This window comes from Cetorhinus maximus, chromosome 9 (genome assembly GCF_964194155.1).
Source record: "Cetorhinus maximus chromosome 9, sCetMax3.hap1.1, whole genome shotgun sequence".
Taxonomy (NCBI): Eukaryota; Metazoa; Chordata; class Chondrichthyes; order Lamniformes; family Cetorhinidae; genus Cetorhinus; species Cetorhinus maximus.
In genome coordinates, this window is record NC_135887.1 from 87081074 (window position 1) to 87105857 (window position 24784).

The window sequence follows — 24784 nt, forward strand, 5'->3', positions numbered from 1 at the left end:
TGGCTAGGCGAGTATTTATTGCCACTGAGAAGGTGGTGGTGAGCTGCCGCATTGAACTGCTGCAGTCCACGTGGTGGAGGGAGGGAGTTCCAGGAATTTGACCCAGTAACAGTGAAGGAATGACAGTATATTTCCAAATCAGGATGGTGAATGGCTTGGAGTGGAACTTCCAAGAGCGACTATAACTTTAAGTGAGGAGTTACTGTGTGATCGACACGATCCTCTTTGCGCTCTGAATTTCATAAGTGATCAAATGCAAGGGATCTAAACACTAGCTTTCCTTGTTCGCCCTCATCGCATTTAAAAAGTACTTGGATATGCACTTGAAGTATCGCAACCTACAAGCTTGCACACCAAGAGCTGGAAAGTAGGATTAGGCTGTATAGCTCTTTATTGGCCAGCACAGACAATAATGAGCTGAATGGCCTCCTTTCATGCCATAAACTTTTGATTCTATAAGTAAGTTTTGACAAAATGATGGGGGAAGGGGGTGGCATTGCTGAAACCCATCATAATCCTCTGCTGAGATCAGCTAACACTCCTCAGAACACAGGGTGATCCTGAGTAACTCAGTCCAATGCCATCCACATGCTGCACCAAATCACCAAATTACTTTTGATAGAGGGAGTGGGATTAGGTGGATTGCTCTTGCAGAGAGCTGGCATAGACATGACAGGCTGAATGATCTCCCTCTGTGCTGTAACCATTCAGTGATTCTATAAAACAGATAAGACCATTGTTCAGAAAACAAGCTTATTTATTTTCAAAGCATCAACTTAAATCCTTTACTTTTTCTATACAAGACCATATATAGTTCAATTTCAGTGACAGATGTTGACAGAAGCAAATCAGTTCTGACACAGAACTATTCATATTTCAGAGCTGGCACTTTGCTGGATAAGATCCCATCGGCTCAGCTCCTATACACAAACAGATAGTGATTCATTCACTTCAAAAATAGCCAGTGCTACCTCAGCCATTTTTAATGGTAATAAACTAGTTAATATTTGAACTTCCAAGTTTATGTTTAGTTTTACTCAAGTGATCTAGAGTAAAAGTCTTGTCAGCAGACATTTTATGAGCAAAATAATTCAATTTTAATTTTTGTTCTCAAAGAGATAATCAAGAGCAGGCTGCCCTATCCTCTGCTCCATGTTGCGATTTTTGGTGAATTCCTTCAGCAAGGTCATTACTTCATTATCAAATTCTGGAGGAGTTGGCTTGGTTTCTGTTTGGATGAAGATGATAAAAACAAAGGTCACAATCCACGGTGTGTCTAAGCTCCAGATTGACTACAAGACTATAGACTGATCCCAATACCCTCTTCAACCCAGAAACAGCACAATTCCCACCTAAAGATTAAATTCTGAAAATAAATTTAATTTGGGTTATGTGTACAGTGTGGATTTCCTCCCTTTCCTGATGGCTTGTCTTTTGGGATACAACTTCATGATCTTCAACAGGCCTTCAGCATCTGAGAAAAACTGTTTTACTTCATATGTGAGTTTAGACAATGGGTATCTACTTGACTGAGCTGATTGAGGACCCCCATCAACATCTTCAGGAATCACTGGATAATAATCAAACGTAAATTGCTTATACAAGGTCCTGGAAAAAAGTTATAAAACAAGCTGCAGGTTCAAGCACAAAACACTGCAACAGTAATGGATGTTTTCCTCCCTCAACTTCCCTAATGACTGATTTTTATGTTGCACCCAGAAAGAACACAGTTTGATCCGCAGCATGCGCTGAATTAGCTGATCTCAACTGGTATAGTGGGAGAACTGTTACAATTTGCTTCAGTGCCAGTAAGGAGTTCCTGCTCTTTGGCACTATGTCTTGTTCTTAAGTGTGCATATCAACAGCGGTATCCTTAGTCAGTTTTTCCCTCCTAAGGGCTGAGACAGTGAGACTAATTATAATGCTCTAATTTATGCCCCAGTTATCAGCTAACAGTGCTGTACAGACAGATGTTGCTGTTCTGTAAATGTTGGTACAACAACATGCCACATTTATCCACTGAACCATTAGAGGTTGGGAATTACTTTTTTGGGGTAAGTTAAAATGAAAAAGAAATTCAGAAACCAACTATTTACCATGCAACAATTGGTTACCTTCTAATCAGAAGTTGGGGAATAGGGCAGGGAAGAGGGAGCATTGTTGGATCTGTACATACCTGTAATCCAGTAGTAAATGTCCCAGTCATTGCTTGGTTGATTTATCAGTTTATCGTACAAGCTCAGCTGCTTCTCTGTCATTTTATTTAGATATTTTTTGGCAAAGAAACTGAAATAAGAAAGTTATCAGGCATAATACATTATAATCAAATATATTGTTTTTATTTCTAGCTGAATGACTCATTGGCCAGTGTACCATGCAGCAAGTTACTTAGCCAGAGTCATCAGAACAGGGGTTATCGATCTGTAATGTTAACTCTGTTTCTCTCCACAGTTGTTGCCTGATCTGCTGAATATTTCCAGCATTTCCTGTTTTTATTTCACATTTAGGCAATTTGTTCTCATTCAGTGTCATACATCTGTGGTTAATTTTGGCAAGCATGGGGACTATTTTCTAACTAGCATATTTTGCATTAGTACCAGTATAAAATATTTTGATGAAAGGTTGCGACCTTAAACATTAACTGTTTCTCCACAGATGCTGCCAGGCTTGCTGAGTATTTCCATCATTTTATGTTTTTATATTAAGTATTCTCAAATTAGGTGAAATGCAGAGCAAAGCTCCCTCTACACTGTCCCAAATAGCATTCTCTGTTCAGAACTAGATGGGGAATAATACCTAATTAGGCAAAGTGCCACCAGAAACATGAGGGGAAAAAAGCAGTACAACCATGTAACAATGTCTTTGCCAGAGAGTTAAATGCTAAAGCAGATGATAACTCCGATCTTCAAATCCAAAGTCCACTTTTACCTCAGTATGATGCAGTTCTCTAGCATTCCCCGCTTGCGGCTCTCGTACAGCAGGCGTGCTCGCTTTGTATCTACTGGCTCATTGGTTCGCTCTTCCCACGGAGGAAGCAGTATCTGAAAAATGTCTTTCATTTCATCATCAGGAGTATCTCCACGATACGCGCGGACAGAGCAAGCACCAAGTATGGTACGTATAAGGCTTTGTCTGGACTGGCTCAGAACCTGCAGAGGGACAAGATGGATTTTCTGTCAAGCCTCAGCATATTAATCCCTTCCTGACCAATTACATATCTCTTGGTTTTCAACTTCTGAGTGTCAAATAAACTGAAATCAGAGCCTAATATCAGTCAAAAATTTTCACTATAATAATTTTTGTCCAAGTTACCATGAGGCATTGAATAGTTTGACTGATGGAGCACAAATAATACAATGAGTCACCGACAAATGGTGATACAGTGGCTGAAGTTTCAGCCACCAATGGTAGAGTGGAGGGTGAACACATAGTAGATCATAACTGGACAAGTGAGTATGTAGCTTTAGATCATATAATTTTATGGAAATCAACCTGGAAAAGTGTGAGGTAATGCATTTGGGGAAGGCAAACAAAGCAAGGGAATACTCAATAAATGGGAATTTTATTGAGAGGGGTTGAGGAAGTGAGAGACCTTGGAGTGCATGTCCACAGGTCCTTGAAGGTAGGAGGACAGGTGGACAAGAAAGCATATGGAATGCTTTCCTTCATTGGGCAAGGTATTGAATACAAAAGCAGGGATGTAATGATGGAACTGTATAAAACGCTGGTTAGGCCACAACTGGAATTTTGTGTACAGTTCTGGTCACTACATTACAGGAAGGACATAATTGCTCTGGAGAGAGTGCAGAGAAGATTTACAAGAATGTTGCTAGGGCTTGAAAATTGCAGCTATGAGGAGAGATTGGATAGGATAAGGTTGTTTTCCCTAGAACAGAGGAGGCTAAGGGGTGACCTAATTGAGGTCTACAGAATTATGAGGGGCATAGATAAGGGAGACTGGAAAGACTTGTTTCCCCTAGCTGAGGGGTCAATTACCAGGGGACATAGATTTAGGGTGATTGGTCGTAGGATTAGAGGGAACATGAGGAAAAATGTTTCACCCAGAGGGCGGTGGGCACCTGGAATTCACTATCTCAGTTGGTGGTTGAGGCTGAAACGCTCAATGAATTTAAAAGGAACCTGGATCTGCATCTGAAGTGCTGTAATCTGCAAAGCTACAGATTAGATGCTGGAAAGTGGGGATTAAAATAAGCGGCTAGTTTCTTTTTCATTTTTGGCTGGTGCAGACACGATGGGCTGAACGACCTCTTTCTGCACCATAACCATTCTATGGAAGGAGGCCATTCAGCCCATTGTGCCTGTGCAGGTGCTTTGAAAGTGTTACCCAATTAGTCCCACTCACCTCTTTCCCCATAGCCCTGTGATTTTCTTTCCTAAAGCAATTTATCAAATTCTCATTTAAAAGTTTCTATTATATCTGCTTTTACTGTCATTTCAGGCAATGGATTCCAGATCACTACTACTTTAATCATCCAGGGCTCTGATTAAAAATGAAATTCTTTCCATTACTGAACTGTTGTACATTTTCTCTCATTTCAGATCTCATGTTCGCATTATTTTCTTTTATTGTGATGTTAAATTCTTCCATGTTCAAGGCAACCGGCTTGCAGCTTTCATAGAAAAACAAACCAAATTGTGGAATGTGATCCCGATGCTGGTGAAAAATCTCAAGAGTTGCACATATTGAAGGCGCAATTGAATTGGGATTGCACAGAATGATTTTTTTCCCCTTTCATATCAGAAAAAGGGACAGGAGTAGGCCATTCAACCCCTTGAGCCTGTTCTGCCATTCAGCTCAATCATGGCTAATCCTGTAATTTATCTAGAATCATTTTGGTTGTTTAATTCTTTACTAACAGAAAACCATCAATCTCAGTTTTAACGTTTTCAATTGACCCAGCATCCACAACTTTTTGAAGGAGAGTGTTTCCGATTTCTATTACCCTTTTCTGAATATACTGGTTCTTATTTTGCAGATTGTGTCCTCCTTGCTTTGGATTCCCCCACAGAAGAAAAACCTTCTCCATATCTCCCCTATTGAATTTCTTAATTATTCTAAAGATCTTGATTAAATTAAGGCTGAACCTTTTCGATGCAAGGGAAGATAAGCCAACTTTAGCAATATGTCCTCCAGAACTTAAACTCTTTGAGCCCCAGTACATACAACCATACGAATTAGGAGCAGGAATAGGCCGCTCGGCCCTTTGAGCCTGCTCTGCCATTCAATAGGATCACGGCTGATCTGATTGTAACCTCCCGCCTATACCCGGCAACCTTTCACCCCTTTGCTTATGGGAAGGCAGTGGCATAGCAGTATTGTCACTGGACTGGTAATCCAGAGAGCCAGGGTAATGCTCTGGGGATCCAGGTTCGAATCCCAGTGCAGCAGATGGTAGAATTTGAATTCAATAAAAATCTGGAATTAAAAGTCTAATGAGGACCATGACACCATTACCGAATGTCATAAAAACCCATTTGGTTTACTAATGTCCTTTAGAGAAGGAAATGAGCTGTTACATGTGACTCCAGGCCCACAGCAATGACTCTTACATGAACAAGGGCAATTAGGGATGGGCAATAAATGCTGGCCTAGCTAGCGAAGCCCACATCCCGTAAACAAATAGAAAAAAAATCAGGAATCTACCTCTGCCTTAAAGACTCTGCTTCCATTGCCTTTTGAGGAAGAGTTCCAAAGACACACTACCCTTGAAGAAAAAAAGTTCTCCTCATCTTAAATAGGTGATTCCTTATTTTTAAACAGTGACCCTAGGTTTTCCCATAAGAGGAAATGTCCTCTCCACATCCAACCTGTCAAGACCCCTCAGGATCTTAAAGGTTTCAATCAAGTTGCCTTTTACTCTTCTAAACTCCAGTGGATACAAGCCTACCCTGTCCAACCTTTCCTCATAAGACAACCCACTCATTCCTGGTATTCGTCTAGTAAACCTCTGAACTGCTTCTAATTCATTTATACCCTTCTTTAAATATAGAGACCAACACTGTTCTCAGGACTCCAGATATGGTCTCACCAGCGTCTTCCTATTTTTATATTCAATTACCCTCACAATAAACAATAACATTGTTTTTTTTTGCAAAAATATACTTTATTCATAAAATATCTTCAATCACATTCCAAACCATTTCAAAAACACCATTACAAGGGTACAATCCAGGTTAAACTTTTACAAAATGTATCACCAGGTGCATCAGTACAAACAATATTACAATCGTTTACAGCCTTTCATTTTGAGCTGTACAGCCCGAGGGGCTCTAAACAGTTCTCTGTCTCTCGGTGCGCTGTGGCAGAAAGGTCTTAGACAGCGACCCTTCCCCGTTGCGCCTTTGCGGCAGCTGCCCCAAGCTTTAGTGCGTCCCTCAGCACGTAGTCCTGGACTTTGGATTGTGCCAGTCCGCAACAATCGGTCGGGGACAACGCTTTGTGCTGGAAGACCAACAAGTTTCGGGCAGACCAAAGTGCGTCTTTCACCGAGTTGATGATCCTCCAGCTGCAGTTGATGTTTGTCTCGGTGTGTGTCCCTGGGAACAGCCCGTAGAGCACAGAGTCCTGTGTCACAGAACTGCTCGGGATGAACCTCGACAGCAACCACTGCATCTCTCTCCAGACTTTCTTTGCAAAGGCACAATCCACAAGGAGGTGAACAACGGTCTCTTCCCCACCACAGCCACCTCAAGGGCAACGTGCAGAGGGGGTGAGACTCCTGGCGTGTAGGAAGGATCTGACGGGGAGGGCCTTTCTCACCACCAGCCAAGCCACGTCTTGGTGCTTGTTGGAAAGTTCTGGCAATGAGGCATTCTGCCAAATGACTTTGACAGTCTGCTCGGGGAACCATCCCACAGGGTCCACCCTCTCCTTTTCCCTCAGGGCCTCTAGGACGTTACGTGCTGACCACTGCCTGATGGACTTGTGGTCAAAGGTGTTTTTCTGCATAAATTTTTCCACGAGGGACAGGTGGTACGGCACGGTCCAACTTCTTGGAGCGTTCCGCGGCAGCGTGGCCAGACCCATCCTTCGCAACACCGGGGACAGGTAGAACCTCAGCACGTAGTGACACTTGGTGTTTGCATACCGAGGGTCTACGCACCGCTTGATGCAGCCACACACAAAGGTGGCCATCAGTATGAGGGCGATGTTGGGCACGTTTTTTCCCCCTTTATCTAGAGGCTTAATTACCTGCTATACCTGCATACAAGCCTTTTGTGATTCATGCACTAGGACACCCCGATCCCTATGAATCTCAGCATCATTCTGGTGACTCTGCGCAGCACCCTTTCCAAGGCCCATATCTCCTTTCTGAAAGGTAATTTTAAACCCAGTTCCTCTGTTTTTCTGCCGCTTTTACTCACACTCCGCACCACCGACATCTTCCACCTTCTTCAAGGTAACAGCAGTTACTCTAGGTTTCCTGGAAAGTATCACTGGCGAGAGGGGCAGGAAAACAATGAAATTTGCTTCTGTAATGCGACAGCCCGCTGCTGGAGAACTACTGTCTTGAAGGGCTCCTGTGATCCGCAGGCACGGTGAGCGGGGCGGAAGTGGGTTCCGTATGTCACTAGGAGGGCAGAAGTCGATTCCGTGTGTCAATAGTGGGGGCGGAAGTATGCCGGTGTCCGCGGACCAGAGGGTCCGTCCCTCCGATGCGGCCTGGTCCCTCCCTGAAAGGTGTCCGGGTGTTTGTCCGTATGCGCGCGGCGAGGCTGGGGGAATGGCCGAGGGAGCCGATCTGATCGACATTTACGCGGATGAAGAGTTTAATCAGGTGAGTGAGTGGAAGTTTGTGGGTATAAGAGTTGTGCCGAGTTGGGGGAAGTGGAGTGATTGAGTTAAGGCCTGAGACGCAGAGTGTGGCTGGGATTTGCTGGCAGGCCTCGGGTCTTGGCTCGAATTGGAGGAACCGGGTGAACCTCTTTTCCCCGACCCATGAACTGAGAGAACCGCTGCCGGAGAATCGGAAGCTTAAAGTCAGCTCGGACTTGAGTCCTGTCTGGGACCTTTTAGAGGGGTGGGGAAAAATCCTCAAATGTTTAAGTAAATGGTCGGAATCCACTTTTGCAGAACTTAAACCCGAAGAGTGTGGGTTGGCCCTGGATCTTCTTATGTTGAAGTTTTCAAATATTTATAGAAGAAAGATTAGATCTGTCTAAACTAAAAACTATTGATGTGTTGAGGTTAGAAACGACATCTTGATGGGTGCACTTTACTGAAATCCTATTTAAAAATAAAGTGACAGTTTAGTAAAGTGAAATTAAACATAAAATGCTGGCATTTGCAGTTGGTCCGCCGACATCTTCGGAAGGGACAAGGTTTGGATTTTCACCTTTGCGATCTGAATGATTTGCTGATGTGTTTGTTGAACGTTTATATAGTTTCTTGGCTTCTCCATGTCTCTGGCAGCATGTTTGCATTTTAGTAAACAGTTGCCCCTGAGTGATTAATACAAACATTTATCGTTCTTTGAGAGGAAAAAAATCTAGGGATAAAAAGGGGAAAATGTGAAAATTGCAAATCTGAAATAAAATCAGAAAATCCTGCAAAATTTGCATTTTACATATTCAAGCAGTATCTGATAAGAGAAAAGCAAGTTATTGATTTGGAAGGAGACCTTTAGTTAGAAATGGAAAATAAAAGTCCCCTGACATTGTTCAATCAAAGTCAATGTAAACTCCTAAGAACATTACTCCTTTCCTATGCACCTGCAACTCTAAATGTCCTCATAGCAACTTTAGCTGTGATCTGTTTTCATGCCAGATTCTCCTGTTCGCATTTTATTTTGCTTCTTTGCAGGTTTGAGGTGTTTTAGTTAACCTTTATACCTGCTAATGCATTTTGTTATCTCTAACTTTTCTGTTATTTACTCAAAGACTCATTGTACGCCTATCAAAAGTGGTTACCTTTTAGCAATGGAGAGGCTAAGGGTACTTTATTACTAATGTAAATCTCAATACTGGTTCCTTGAAAGTAAAATTGTCGGTGAAACAAATGGGATGAATGAAAAATGTGATGTTAAGTAATGATGGATGAAAAACATCCCATTCATAAATAATATTTAAAAATCCGAATTTTGTTTTTAATGGATCATTTTTGTTTTTAGACATTGGAAGCAAATAGTTTATCCCAATTCAGACAGTTATATGGTTCTACAATGAAAAAACAATTGAAGGTTATGAAAGTGAATACATTGCAGTGTTTCGTGAACTTTGGTATCAGCCAAATGGATCAGAATGTTTTTTCCAGTTCTGTGTATTGCTATGCTCTAAATATTTGCAATAATTGAAATTGCTGAGAAAAGAGACATGTCGAAGTTTTTTGTCTTGCACTCATCAGGACACTTCGCAAGGTTACTGATATAAGGAGAAAATAACAATTTATACTCTATGTGAAGAGAGTGTTGATTGGTTGGCAAGCGTACTTTGATTGGTAGGCATTGCCCTGGAGAATGCACCAGTGGTGGTGACTGACAGTTAACTGCCAAGCATTGTTAGAAATTTAAATCAGGCAGCTTGACCCTGATTGGTTAAGGCATTATCCTGAGGAATGAGTCAGCGAATGGCTGTCACTTGCTTTGTTTAGCTGAAACAGGTGCAATGTGTGTACATGTTCCTTTTGTCGGCAAAGAACAGGGCCCTGTGTATATGTAGCTTCCAGTACATGGAAATGTGCCACACTGCAAGCCCAACTGACAGTCTTAAATTGGTTGTCAATGTAATTCTTAGCACACAGGACTTTTTAGCAAATATTGTCCAATCGCGAAATCGCATCTATTGCTGGACACTATGTTTTGAGTTTTCCAAGCACGGGCTGGCTGGGTATGGTCTGTACCTTACCCATTGCGAACAGCGGCTGGGACATGCTGTTTGATACAATCCACCAATATTTGGGATGTATGGCCTACATATGTAGCATCACACTGGCACTGAAATTCATAAACCACATTACTCATTTGTGTGATAGGTAGAATGTCTTTTTGGCTTGACAGCAGCATCCTGTTAGTGGCAAATACCACTCGTTGTTGCTATTGCATAGTAGCAGTGTGAAACAGCTAGCTTCACCTGTTGCTCACATTTTTGAGATACCTTGCCCTTCCAGGGTAATTTGAAGTAGACTGGACACTTTTCAGAGCCAAAAAGTGACAGCCTTAGGCCTATTCATGAGTGTGTGATATACAGAGTGAAATGATCTGATCAGGGTAGCCATTATCCTGCAGGATGCCTTTGAAGTGCCCAATTTCAGAATCAAGCTTGCATGGTGAGCAAATGGCTCGGGCACTATTTACAAGGTTGCCAATTAAGGCCAATCTTATAGAATGTGGAACTGTAAGAATCCCAACGGGTATATTGATCAGTGAGCATAGGCTTGCAGTAGACTGTGGAAGTGACCCCCCTGGCAGATTTCTCAACTAGTATGTCAAGGAAAGGGGAGTTTATTTGACTGCTCCATTTCAAAGGTGAATTTTCATGCAGGATGGAACCCATTAAGATTTGTAAGGAATTATTACATGCAGCTGCAGATTTATCATCCACATATCAGAAATATGCAAGGGGTAGGAGGTTAGGTGTCATTCCATCTAAGACATGCTTCAGCAAACACTAGCAGATCTTGTCAAACAGCATGTCCCAGCCACTGTTCGCAACAGGCAAGGCATAGACCGTACCTAACCAGGCTGTGCTTACAAAACTCAAAAGACACCATCCAACATAAGATGTGATTCTGTGATTGGACAACATTTGTTAAATAACCCTCAGTGTGCTAAGGATTATGCTGACAACCAATTTAAGATTGTCAGTTGGGCTCGCAGTGTAGAGCATTTGTGTGTATTGGAAGCTACATATAGTAATACAGAGGGCCCCGTTCTTTGCAGACAGAAAGAACATGTACACACATTGCACCTGTTTCAGCCAAACAAAATAATTGACAGCCGTTTGCTGACTCATTCCTCAGGGTCAAGCTGCCTGGTTTAAATTTCAAACAATGCTTGGCAGTTAACTGTCAGTCATCATCACTGGTGCATTATCCATGGCAACGCCTCTACCAAACAGAATCCACTTGCCAACCAATCAGCACTCTTCACATACGGTATATATTGTTGTTTTCCCCTTACATTGGTATTCTTACGAAGTGTCCTGATGAGTGCAAGACAAAAAGCTTTGACATATCTCTTTTTTCAGCAGTGCTCAAGTTCTATACTACCAAACGACTAATAATAATTGAATACAAGCGTTCCTAAATGCAGTCGATAAACTGGGACCTCCAGTTTCCCCTTTCCTTTAAATATCTCTGTAGTCCTCTAGCTGTTTTCTCAGCAAGAAATCTAAATCTGGACATGCAATAGGTGCTTCAGTAGTGAACTAATTAGAGAATGCTAACAGAACTTTGGACTTATTTTAAGATCAAGCTCATGAATTACATACTCTTTCAGTTCCCACACCAGGACTATCCTAGATTACATTTTTCTGCAGCCATAAAGATACATCATGGTGTCTCAGGGTTCACATACAAATTTAAATTCATGTTGACATTAATTTGTATATATTTAAAGTTGCTCATACAAACACATCTTGGTGTTCATATTTAGGATTTGTCCACCAATTAGCAACAGTCTGTTCTAATCTTCCAGCTTGTCAAAATTCAAACAGGACAAACCAAATAATAAATATAATGGCAAATAGGACTCATCTAACTGAGCTTCAAGGGCCAGATTGTCAGGCTTGGTGGAGGAGGGGGAGTGTTGGGTACTTAGCTCTAGGCTGCAGGTTGTACATTCTTAGTCTACAGTTTGATAGGGTGGGATTTTCCACACCTGCCTGCTGCCGGGATTGTCCGGTGCCGCTGCAAGTCAATAGACTTCTGGCTGGGGCACCGCCTCATCTCGCCCGCGGCAGGTCCCACCCGCAATGGGGTCGGAAAATCCCGGCCATTGACTTTGTGTATTTACTGTCTGTGCTATAGACCTTGAAAAAGGCTGAAATGAAGACATTTTTAGATTTGATAACTCATCAATTAGTTTAATCTGCCAAAGTTTTGTGTGTGCCATATTTCAATGTTCTAGGTCTCAAATCTTCCAGAGATAAAAAGGGGAAAGTGTGAAAATTGCAAAAAGAGAGGTTTTTCAGTCCAGGGTCTATTATAGGTTGATTTCAGTTGGTGAAGTGAGTTTGCAGATTGAGCTGGAAATTTACAGACTTCTGGAGATCCACAAATGTTCCTCACTAACAGAAATTAAATTCTAATTTATGTGAGGTGTACCTATTTACAGCAAAATTAGCGCTTGTCCTCAAAGGTACAGGCTAGATTCAACACACTCAACTGTGTGTGCTCCATGGTAAATTACATGCAGTTTACAGCATAGAAACAGGCCATTTGGCCCAACTGGCCTGTACTGGCATGCATGCTCCTTTCACCCTATTTCATCTAGTTCGATCAATGTATTCTTCTATTCCTTTCTCCCCCACATACTTTTCTAGCATCCCCTTAAATGTATTTATGCTAGTTACTTCCTTGTATTACACATAAATAAGATATTCAAACCAACTACAGCTTCATCTAATTATTATAAACTGAGTTAGAAGGTAATTTTAAAATTAAAGAATTAGTAAATAAGTTAACTCATTAGTTTTAAATGGAATTTTCAAAATTATTTCCAATGTATTTTTGACATTTAAATTCTTAGAGTTTAACAAAGCTACATTCTGTGTTGCTTTTATAATAAAATAGTATTATCTGGGCAATGCCACAGGAGATGTACTATATTTTATGAAAATCTTTCTAATTTCATCCATTTTGAATGATACAGCTGGAGGAAGGATGATATTTGCTGCTTGTTGCAGGTTTGAATTCCACATAATTTGGTCCAATCTTCCTGGAATGCTTAAATTTGAATGCCATAATTTAATCCTGGAACTTTATGAACTATGTAACCAATATTTTTAGTTATTCTTGAATAGCTCAAATTATTTTTGAGTATTTAGTTTTAAGTAAATGCAGAATAATACAGATTGGGCAGTGGCTTTGCACAAATTGTGGCCTTGGATTAGATATCTGGTACTTAGACAGGAATACTGATTTCCCCAAGTGAATTACTGGTTAAAAATGGCTTCTGTCATTGACTCAGCAATATTTTCTTGAGAACCCTGGGTTGTTTGGGCATGACCGTGGATCCATCATGATGTGGTCCCACTTTTTAGCAGGAGTAACTAGATAACAGTCCTGACTGGGAACTCTGGCACTGTCCTTCCCTAGCCCATGAGCACTTTTAGGCCAATTATGACTGGCCCAGTTATTTACCTGGCACAGATCAGCTAAATCAACGTAGGACAGGGGTTGAATGCAAGATCATCTTGGTCTGTAAGGCTTCATACTACAATCATGCAGTCATGCTTTAGGGAGAGCCCTGAAATGGATGTGATAAAGTTACTGGATTCATTTTTACATTTTCAGTAGTGTTTTTGTACAATCTGTGGCTGAAGTAAGTATTTGTTTGTGGTTTGTGCAGGAAGCAGTGTTAGCTAATATTGAAGATTCTTGATTGTATTTTTGTATCTGATGATGTTTGGGATTTCCCTGTAGTGTGGCAAGGTGTCTGCTATTATATAACTTTAGATGTGTAGTTTGTACATTTGACCATGCATTTGTAGAGTCACCATTTTTTTTGTCATGTTGACCTTGCTAACGACTTAATACATCACTGAAATTTGGATGCAAGAAAACTTTCAACAAAGCATACTGTTTGAAGGAAGAAGAGATTTCTGTTCATTATGTGGAAAGCGTACAGATTATACTCAGACAGCAACAGGTTCTGAGGAGCATTGTTCCTTACTTAAGACTTTCGAATTTCCATGCAGGTCTGCTTCTCCTTTTGCACCCCCCCGCCCCGCGCCCACACTTTATGCTCCATCTTTTGGTGCTGAGAATCTGGCCCCAGTAATCAAGCTGACCTAAATGGGTTAGTGAAGTTGGTCTCATCTACAGTAAAACAGCCACTTGTTTGCTTGGACTTCAGAAAATGTAATACGATCTGTGTCAGAAACTTTTGCGCTGTATCAATTTGAAATGTTACAATACCCATCGGTACCATTGAACATTCTCTTCAGAGAGACTGTAATGAGCTGTGCAATACTGGTTGTTTGCTTATCACTGGTGGTGGGAGCAGTTTGAAGTATTGTCAAAAATATTACACACAGCACTATATAGAGTGTGCTGGCTTAGAGTTCTTTTCCCCTTTTAGTATAGAAGTTTCACTATATTAAACGAACCTGATGACAGCATTGAGCATTTTGAATGTGTCTTTACTAATTTGAGTTGAGTGAGATGGGGGAAATGCCAGCTTCTGTTTGGCACTATAAGCAGAATAATATGGGCTTTGATATTTTGAGACTGTGTTGTGTTGATATGAATTAATTTTCCTTTCCTTCAGTGAGTTCATAGTTGTGCTTACCTAAAATAATCCGAATCCTTCCTGCTCTCAAAATTCTATGTTTTACTTGGAAGTTGGAAACATTTCACCCCTGGAAACTCATAAAACAACCTTGTTAATGAGGTTCAGGGAAGTTGCAGTTATCTGACAGGTGTATTTTGCACAGGTTTTGTTCTCATAAGTGATGTTAGTGTACCTACTATCAATGGAGCATTTCCAGGTTGCATGCAGAGTAGAGCTCTTTCTACTCTGCTGGAACCCTAAACTCTACTGCTCCAATGTGACATTTATCCATTTCTCTCACATACTGTCTGCGGCTTTTTTAAGTAAAATTCCAAATTAATACTGAATCAAGGCAATTTCATGCTGTTGTTCTGTATCTCCAAGAAGGCTGAATTTCCTGAACTCATATCACATGGTGGAACACTTAGTCTTGGGAGGAGACAGTCTGACCTTGGACTTAAATCCAGATCTCAAAGGTGAAAAACCAGAATGTCATCCATTGTACCACTGGTCCTGATTATAGTCCATTGTTAATGTATTTTGATGGTCACAACCTGTGTGTCTCAGCAGTCTCAAATGCAACAAATTAAATGTTAACATCATGCCTCTTTCTGGCCACTGCCCCTTGCACTGATCCATCTCCCTCTCCTCTGGAAGTCTGCAGATATCTGACAAGTTTAATACATTACTGACAGTTAAACAGATTAAATAGTTTGTGAACATTGCTGGAAATCGTACAGTAAAGTCTGAAAATGTTGCAAATGCACAGTAGGTCAGTCAGACTCTGCAAAGCCTCCCCATCATCTACAAGGCTCAAGTCAGGAGTGTGATGGAATACTCTCCGCTTGCCTGGATGAGTGCCGCTTTAACAACAACTTAAGAAGCTGGACACCATTCAGGACAAAACACCCCACTTGATTGGCACCCCATTCACCACCTTAAACATTCACTCCTTCCGTCACCAAGAGGTAGCAGTGTGTACCATCTACAAGATGCACTGCACCAACTCACCAAGGATCCTTTGACAGCACCTTCCAAATCTACAACGTCTACCGCCCTGAAGGACAAGGGCAGGAGATGCATGAGAAAACAAGCTGCAAGTTCCCCTCCACGCCACACACCACTCTGGCTTAGAACTAAATTGCTGTTCCTTTACTGCCATTAGGTTAAAATCCTGGAATTCCCTCCCTAATAGCACTGCAGGTGAACCTACAACACATGCCCTGCAGCAGTTAGAAGACAACTCACCGCCATCTTCTCAAGGGCAGTTAGGGATGGGCAATAAATGCTGGCCTAGCCAGCGATGCCCACATCCCATGAAAGATTAAAAAACAAGTTAGCACCTGTAAAGAGAAAATACAGGTCACTGCTTGAGGATGCACCCTTCATCAGAACTGAAGACTAAAAGGCATTTTAGTAAGGCTTGAAAACAGATGAGAAGAGAGATTCAACAGTTACACCAATCATACAGAGTCAGTTAACGAATTTGCAAGTTGCCAAATAGTAAATTGTTAGATGGTGTAAAAAATCCCAGATGAGATAGTTGTTGGAGACTGAAGACTGAGAGGTCAGAGTGGAAATTGAAATGGCAAGCCAAAGGAGGCCAGACCTGCAGATAGAATGAAAATTTGAGCCATATTGAAATTTAACTGAGTGACTTCAAAATATATTTTTCTGGCTGTCCAAAAGGCTCACGAGGATTAAAATGCCACCTGATATACTACCAAAGAACCAAAACGATCTGTGTCTGTGCTCATTTATAGCATTTGCCTCTGAGTCTTGGTTGGGGACAGCAGGATAAAAATTTTAATAAGGTAGGGGAGTCATGACTTTATTTGCAAGAAAATTCTGTGAAGCTGAAAGAGCAGCAGTAACCACTGGATTAACAAACTGACCTCCTGAAGAGGGACCTTGAGTTTTAAAGTTCTTAATTTTTTTTATTAGTTCATGGGATGTGGGTGTTGCTGCTTTTATTGCCATCCCTAATTGTCCTGTTCAGAGGCAATGTGGGTCTGGAGTCACACGTACGCCAGCAGATCTCCTTCCCTAGAGGACATTAGTGAACCAGGTGGGTCTTTACGACAATCGTTTTGTGGTTTTCAGATTTCTAAATCCAGATTTATTGAATTCAAATTTCACCATCTGCCATGGTAGGATTTGAACCCGGGTCCCCAGAGAATTACCCTGGGTCTTCTGGAATACTAGATCAGTTACAATACCACTTTGCCACCACTGGTAAGCTTCTTTGTAAAATGCCATAAAGAAAGGGAAAACCTCAGGTTTCCTGGTATATGTGCAATAAACACAATCTACAATCTGAGTACTTTTTCTACTCCTTTGCGGGGGGGGGGGGGGTGGTGGGGGGGGGGGGTGGTGGTGGTAGTGAGGTTTGCCAGTTAGGCTCAAATGTGCGGCCAGGTTGAGCCACCTAATGACAAGTCAGTGTGTAATGCTCAGATTTTTTTTTGGTTCTGGTTCCATTAATGTCATTAGCTATATTTTCTGTGTTACTTCTAATTCATCACCATAAATTGCTTCTATAGCCACAAGCTGTCTGTTCTTTTCTGCTTCTTCACCTCCCACCCAAAAAGCCAGCTGTTATTGGTGATGGTGAATTTTTACTCTGACACATTTAACTGAGAATCAGACCCGTGTTTCTTTGTTCAGTAAACCTTCTGAAACAAACGCAGCTGTCGGCTATAGCTTCCTGGTGGCACACTTACCTCTGAGTCAGAAGGTTATGGATTCAAGCTTCATTCCAGACTTGAGCACTTAAATCTAGGTTGTTTCTGATGCCCAAACCAATATTTATCTCTCAAACAATATCACTAAAATGGATGAACATTGCAGTTAATTGGAACTTGTATGTGTAGCTTAGTATCCAACCTGTAGCCCCAAAATCCTCATAATTAGCCCCATGAAGCCCAGGAAACTCAACTGCTTTCACTCCAGTTTTTTATGTGCAGATTTGTCCTGTTTGAATTTTTTGAGTCTGAAGATTTGGAATGGGCTATTCTTTGTTGTGATCTTTCTGGTCAATAAATCCTAAATAAGGACACCAAGACCTGTTAGTTTCAATAATTTTAGCTGTATGTAAATTAATGAGAACATGAATTTAAACCTTATATGTGGGCCCTGAGGATTGAGGGTTCATGGCTTGTACCCATGCTGCCTGTTTAGACAAATGCCTCAATTTGTAGAACTATCATCTCAGAGTATCTGTCAAAACCATTGTCAGCCACTGAGTTGCACTGTCAGCCAATGAATTGGAGGCAGGATGGGAGTTACGCTAGAACCACAGCAAACAATGCATTTTACAACAAGAAAACTTTATTTCTTCAGTGAGGAAATTATTTGAACAGTGCATTAGAGCAGTATTAACTCAGCAGAGTCTATTCTATAAAAGTCTCTATGAAATACAACAAACAAAACCCCTCACTGGAATTATCACACCACCACCCAATAAAAGTTAGATTATTTCTCCAGCAAAGCACAGTGACTGGAGATTGTTACAAAATACAAAATTATGTAAAATCAATCCAATCACCACAACAAGCTCCGGCATGAATAACAAGGGAATTACTTAATCATCTTCACCCAGAATGGGAACAATGACATGACTAAAAGGCAGTTGTTCCACTCCCATTCTTTCTTGTATGTTCTCCCTCTCTCCTCCTGTGTCTCTTTGCCTTGCCCATGTTGCACTCTGTCATCAGTCCCCTGTTGTGCTCTGCCCTTGGCCCCCTCTGCCAACGGTTCCAAGTCCCTGCCCCTCTCCTGGACCAACCACCCAGAAATGATGTAGGCACCCGATATTATAATTACACAGCCAGCTCAGTCGACCCTGCAAACTCCTTACTAACATTTACGGACATGCTAAATTTGGGAAAGCTGCCCCATAGATTCACCGAGCAATAGCCTGGCATAGTCGCACTCATCAAATCGTACCTTACAGCTAAGGTCCAAACTCCGCTATCACCATTCCTAGGTATGTCCCACCTGAGGTGGCGGCACTGTGGCATACAGTTGGGAGTGAGTGGCCCTAGGAGCCCTCAGCATTGATCCAGATCTCATGAAGTCTCATGGCGTGAGGTCAAACATAGACAAGGAAACCTCCTGCTGATTTCCACCTACAGACCTCCCTCAGCTGAAGAGTCAATGCTTCTCCATGTTGAACATCACTTGGAAGAAGCACTGAGGGCAACGAGGGCACAGAATATACCCTTGGTGGGATACTTCAATATCCATCACCAAGAGAGACTCGGTAGCACCACTCCTGATTGAGTCCTGAAGGACATACCTGCCAGACTGGGCTTGCGGCAGGTGTTGCGAGAACAACACGGGGGAAAAACAAACTTGACCTTACTCTCACCAGTCTACTTGTTAAAGATCCATCTGCCCATCACAGTGTTAGTAGGGTGACCATTGCACAGTCCTTTGAAGAACAAATCTTGCCTTCACACCAAGGATACCCTCCGTTGTGTTCTTTCTACCACTGTGCTAAATGGAATAAATTCAGAACAGATCTAGCAGCTCCAAACAGGGCATTCTTGAGGCATTGTGGACCATCAGCAGCAACAGAACAGAGTAATTTTCTTTCTTTTTATGGTTATTCATTTCATATGCTATTATTTAAGTGAATGAGCTCTGTACCTAAAATGAATTTTATGGACAAAATGTGAAATTGAATTGTTGTACTCCACATTTGTAACCTCATGCTCTGACATATCCCTCACTCAGTTAAATACCATTAAGCCAGGGAATCAACCCCTAGTTCAAAGAGGAGTGTAGGACAGCATGCCAGGAGCAGCACCAAGCATACGTAAAAATGAGGCGCCAACCTAGTGAAGCTACAGAAGAACTACATGCATGCTAAACAGCAGAAGCAGCATGCTCTCAGACAGAGCTCAGTGATCCCATAACCAATGGACCAGATCAAAGCTCTGCAGCCCTGTCACTTCCAGTCAAGAATGGTGGTGGTGAAAGAAGAGGCTTCATGAATGTCCCTATCCTCAATGATGGTGGAGCCTAGCAGTGAGTGCAAAAGACAAGACTGGGGCATTTGCAACCATCTTCAACCAGAAATGGTGAGTGGATGATCTATCTTGGCCTCCTCCTGAGGTCCAATGCTTTCCTGCCCAATCTGTCGATCCTTGTAAACTTCAGCTCATCCAAAATTTCCTTGCCTATATCTTTCACCATTTGCCCATCACCCCTGTATTTGCCAATTGACATTAGCTTCAGCTCCCCCAGCTCCAGAATTTAAAATTCTCACCCTTGTTTTTAAGTATCTTCCTGGCCTTACCCCCTCATTTTTCTGCACCATTGGTGGCAGTGCTTTCATTGACCCATCTAAGTCCATATAAAATATATTTTAGGGGATCCACGAGCATGACCTGCAGAATGACAACTCCCTGTGCTTTAAATCCTATAATTCTAGGAACAATTTTACTTATATGTAATCACATTTACAAAGAAGTTGACAATATTTGTCAAGCAGGGCCTTCCCTCCTAAATCCATGATAAACAGCATTGTTTTAGTGGATAAATACACCATATGTTCAGAGAATTATTGAATAGTACTAGACAGAAAGCAGCTATTCATCCCATCGAGTCTGAGCCAGCTCTTTCAAAGAGTATTCCAGTTAGCTCTGTTTCTCTGCTAATTCTTACAGTTGTAGGTTTAATCCCTGATAAATTAGCTGATTTCACCTTGGGCAACATTAGAATAATACAAATAGACCCAGTAGTCTGAGAGAGCAGGGTAATCAGTTGTTTTTCACTATCTAGTGACTCCTTTTGGAAAGTGTATGTGTGGCTGTCAGGTGAGGAGAGAGTTTTGGTTAGCTGTGATGCGCTCACAAGAATGATTACTTGGGTTTAGTTTCAGAGGGCCTCCTGTGCCATTAGAAACATACCTCAGTATGATTTGGCACCTTCAAGAGGGAAGACAAGGGCATGGTGGGGTTATGGCAAACTCCAACAAAAGTACACTGTAGGTGCTGAGGATTAGATAGCTACTATAGCATATAGTTTTAAAATGCATCATGATTATAGTTAACCTCACCCCCACCCCCATCAAATTTTTCATTGAGGAAGACACTGTCCTAAATAAAATGTGTGGGTTCTCTTTCAGGAGACTGATTATACTACAAACGATCAAGTTGACCTTTATGATGATGTAATAGCAGCTGCTGATGGTAATAACCAAGAAGATCAAAGTTTTGATGAGATATTACCACGGACTCCTGGTGATCAACAGAAAACTGACAATAGCGCCAGGCCGACCATAGTCTACACATACGGAGGCAAGCGGCAAGCTGTGTATGTAGGAAACCTGACATGGGTGAGTGAATCTATACCTGGTTAGCTTGACTCCGATGTACAAAACCTTATGTCCAATGATGGCAACTGTATTTGGACACACCGAAAAGTTTTCAAGAGGCCTGGTGGGGACAACCTGTCATGTTATTTTTCTGCCTTTTTCCCTCTATTCCTGAGCTTATTGGCTAAACAATTCAACTTCGATGTGTTTGGCCTGCTTTGGGAAACGGACTAAACGTAGCTTTTGTCAGTTCTCCTTATTGTTGGAGAGGAATGAATCTTGCCAGTATTGCCTCTAAGTTGTGTCTGTTTTACACTAATTACAAGTGAAGTTGTTTGCTCATCCTCACATTACAGAAAGGCTTCGCTTACTGAGAATTATGGGTAGATTTTGCTTTTCGTGGAATTAATTCTGCCAAATGCTTATAAACAAACAAAAATAATGGATGGGAAAAGACCAAATGTTCCACTGAGGCTGTCATGTATCATCATTGTGCAACTTAACACCATGGTCCCTGTTGCTACCACCCATCAACAGCATTGTAATCTACTCGGACAGGAAAGAAACAGAGGAAACGACCCTGGAGCTAAAAACTCATGAGAAATTCCTGTCCAACCCCGAAGGTAATCAAACAAGTTCCAAGAAATCACAGCATGAACTAGCAGGTCATTTCAAAGATCAATGACTCTGCAAAAAGAAAGCCTCCTGATATCCAACTTATATCAATATCCACATGTCCTCCTTAACCTATCTAATTCAAATAGCAGATCCACATGGACCAGATCTAATCCTTTCACCATTTTAAAAGATCTTAAACAATCTCCTCAAATATATTAAAAGAAAAACACAGCGGATGCTGGAAATCTGAAATAGAAACAGAAAATGCTGGAAAAACTCAACAGGTCTGACAGCATCTATGGAGAGAGAAACAGAGTTAACGTTTCAAGTCTGTATGACTCTTCCTCAGAGCTGTGAAGAAGGGTTGTACAAACTCGAAATGTTAACTCTGTTTCTCTCTCCACAGATGGCTGTCAGACCTCCTCGAAGTATGTGCTTTAGAGTAATAATAGCCTGCTCTCTAAGCCTATCTTGGTAATTAAGAGAATTTAAACTGGACCAATCTAGTCGTCATCCTCTGTCCTTTTCTAGGACCTCTACTTCACTTAGCATGTATAGGGATCAAACTGGACATGGTATTCTAAATGAGGCCTTACGAAGGACATATAAAAATACAGTTTTTTTTTTGTTTGGTTTTGGATTGGCTTCATACTGCAACCTGGTTATTCAATCATTTTTGCTATAACCTGCATCTTTTTAAAATTTATTCTTTCATGGAATGTGGGCATCACTAGCTAGGCCAGCGTCTATTGCCCATTCCTAGTTACTTTTGAGAAGATGGTGGTGAGCCACCTTCTTGAACCGCTACTGTCCATGCGGTGTAGATACACCCACTGTGCTGTTAGGAAAGGAGTTCCAGGATTTTAACCCAGTGACAGTGAAGGAACAGTGATATATTTCTAAGCCAGGATGGTTTGTGGCATGGAGGGGATATTGTGGGTGGTGGTGTTCCTAAACATCTGTTGCTCTTGTCCTTTGAGGTTTTAGAAGTTGTGGGTTTGGAAGGAGCTGTCGAAGGAGCCTTGGTGAGTTTCTGCAGTGCACCTTGTGGATGGTACACACTGCTACCACTATGCGTCGGTGGTGGAGGGAGTGAATGTTTAAGGTGATGGATGGTGTGCTACTCATTCGGGCTGCTTTTCCTGGATGGTGTTGAGCTTCTTGAGTGTTGTTGGAGCTGCAGTCATCCAGGCTAGTGCACTCATCCAGGCCTGTTGTCAATCTTATGAGATACTGTAACACCTGGATCTTTATCCCACTGAATGGTCTTAAGTTCACAACCTCGCATTGTATGTACATGTTTGGCATTACCCTACCTATGTGCATGAGACTACATTTATCGATTTATATATGTTCCAGGTTTCTATATTAAATGACATCTGGCAACTGAAGGTCTGTTTCCCCCATCACACCTAGATATGCTTGTAATCCTTTTTTCTCATCTAAGGTCCTAAGGCAAAACTGCCAATTGAATCACTAGTGGATCTTGTGTTACCTGGCGCTTTCTTCCAGACTATTGGTAAATATGAAAATTAGTGGCCCTAACACAATTCCTGAGGGACTTCACTAGTCACCAGTCCACATGCAGAACCATTACCATTAATAACAACTTCCTGCCTACTAATATAAAACCAATTCTTCAGCTATTCCATGATCTGCCCACTACTCCCAGAGGATTAACCTTTTTTAGTGGGTTATTGTGTGGCATCTTAACATATGCTTTTTTAAAATCCACGTATGAAGTGTCAACCAGGCTATCTACCTCCACCAACCGAGTAACCTGTTCCCAAAATTCAACTAAATTGAAATGACATTTCCTTCTTTTTCAGGTGCCACATTGAAAGTCTCTTATAGTTCCTTCTCTGTCTAGGTGGGCATACGGAATTTGTGTGATGTCTTGTCGCAAAGAGACTCTTTGACCAAGAATTGAAAGGCCTGATTTCAGACTGTGTTGTGATTTTGTTTGGCAATATGATAGGAAAGTCCTATTTTTGATTGCTATCCTTACAGGAGAGGGACTTGCCAATAATGTACCTTTTGAAAAGTTGTCCCAGTGGTCCTTGAACGTAGTTGGTCAAGGGACCCTTTTTCAAATGGATTAGCCATAATGGACCCCATCTAAATTATTATACTGTATAATACTTATAATATGAACGTGATGCATGTAAAGACTGTTTTAAAAATGCTTTTAAGGAAACAGTGAGATGAGTGGACCTGCTACCCATTGAGTTTGCAACCATCTTCAACCAGAAGTGTTGAGTGGATGATCCACCTCGGCCTCCTCCTGAGGTTTCCAACATTAGAGCTACCAGTCTTCAGCCAATTTGATTCACTCCATGTGATATCAAGAAATGGCTGTGCGCACTGGATACAGCAATGGCTATGGGCTCTGACAGCACTCCAGATGTAGTGTTGAAGACTTGTGCTTCAGAACTAGCTGTGCCCATAACCAAGCTGTGCCAATACAGCTACAACACTGGCAGTACCTGACAAAATGGAAAATTGCCCAGGTCTGTTTTGTCTATAAAAAGTAGACAAAAGGAGACCAATTAACACTATCAGTATTCTCTCAATCATCAGTAAAGTGATGGAAGGTGTCGTCGATAGTGCTATCAAGTGGAACTTAATTATCAATAACCTATGCTTAGTTTGGGTTCCACCAGGATCACTTGGTTTCAGACCTTGGATCCAAACATGGACAAAAGATCCTAATTCCAGAGCTGAGGTGAAATTTACTGTCCTTGACATCTAGGCAGAGTTTGACTGCATGTGGCATCAGGGAGCCCTAGCAAAATTAAAATCATTGGGAATCAGGGAAAAAGACCACTAGTTGAAAGTAATAAGAAATAAGTTTGCTGATGATAGAAAATTGGATGGGAAAGTAAGTGGCGAAAAGGGCACAAAAAGGCTATAAAGGGTTGGGTGAGTGGGCAAGAACAAGGCAGATGGAATTCAATGTGGTGAAGTATGAAGTTATCCACATTGGTGGACAAATAAAAAAGCAGAGTTTTTTTGAATGGTGAGAGATTGGGAAATGTTTGCATTCAGACGGACCTGAGTGTCATTGTACATGAGCCTCTCAGTTAACATGCAGGTACAGCAAGCAATTAGGAAAGCAAATGATATGTTAGCAAAGGCATTGGAGTATAAGAATAAAAACCTGGAGTACTCTCTTTGCAGTTTTGATTTCCTTACCTAAGGAAGGACATACTTGCCCAAGAAGGGGTGAAACAAAGGTTCATTAGACTGCTTCCTGAGATGAGGAGAGGTTGAGTAAACTAGGCCTATGTTTCCGGGAGTTTAGAAGATTGAGAGGCGATCTAATTGAAACAAATAAAACTCTTAAGGGGCTCGACAAGGTAGATGCTGAGAAAATATTTCCTCAGGC

At 41.5% G+C, this 24784-nt stretch overlaps 3 protein-coding genes across 4 annotated transcripts in view; 1 reads left to right on the forward strand and 2 right to left on the reverse strand.

Annotated features, from left to right (window-relative positions):
• LOC144684798 (lysosomal membrane ascorbate-dependent ferrireductase CYB561A3-like) overlaps window positions 1–24784 on the reverse strand; it is a 198751-nt gene that overhangs the window by 119656 nt on the left and 54311 nt on the right. The window lies entirely within an intron of this gene.
• Window positions 737–7549, reverse strand: sdhaf2 (succinate dehydrogenase complex assembly factor 2). Its single transcript, XM_078549026.1, has 4 exons — window positions 7387–7549; window positions 2929–3149; window positions 2177–2286; window positions 737–1228 (listed from the first exon to the last, which is right to left on the reverse strand). The coding sequence occupies exons 1-4, from the start codon at window positions 7402–7404 to the stop codon at window positions 1098–1100; spliced, it is 480 nt and encodes a 159-aa protein (XP_078405152.1). The 5' UTR covers window positions 7405–7549; the 3' UTR covers window positions 737–1097.
• LOC144684796 (cleavage and polyadenylation specificity factor subunit 6-like) overlaps window positions 7669–24784 on the forward strand; it is a 65098-nt gene continuing 47982 nt past the window's right edge. Inside the window, exons 1-3 of one of the 2 annotated variants that reach the window (XM_078549027.1) lie at window positions 7685–7799; window positions 19194–19540; window positions 20590–20799. In XM_078549027.1, coding sequence (XP_078405153.1) covers window positions 19454–19540; window positions 20590–20799 — 297 coding nt within the window. In that variant the 5' untranslated portion in view covers window positions 7685–7799; window positions 19194–19453. Of the gene's footprint in view, window positions 7800–19193; window positions 19541–20589; window positions 20800–24784 lie in introns of both variants that reach the window. The other variant, XM_078549028.1, reaches the window with a different exon arrangement.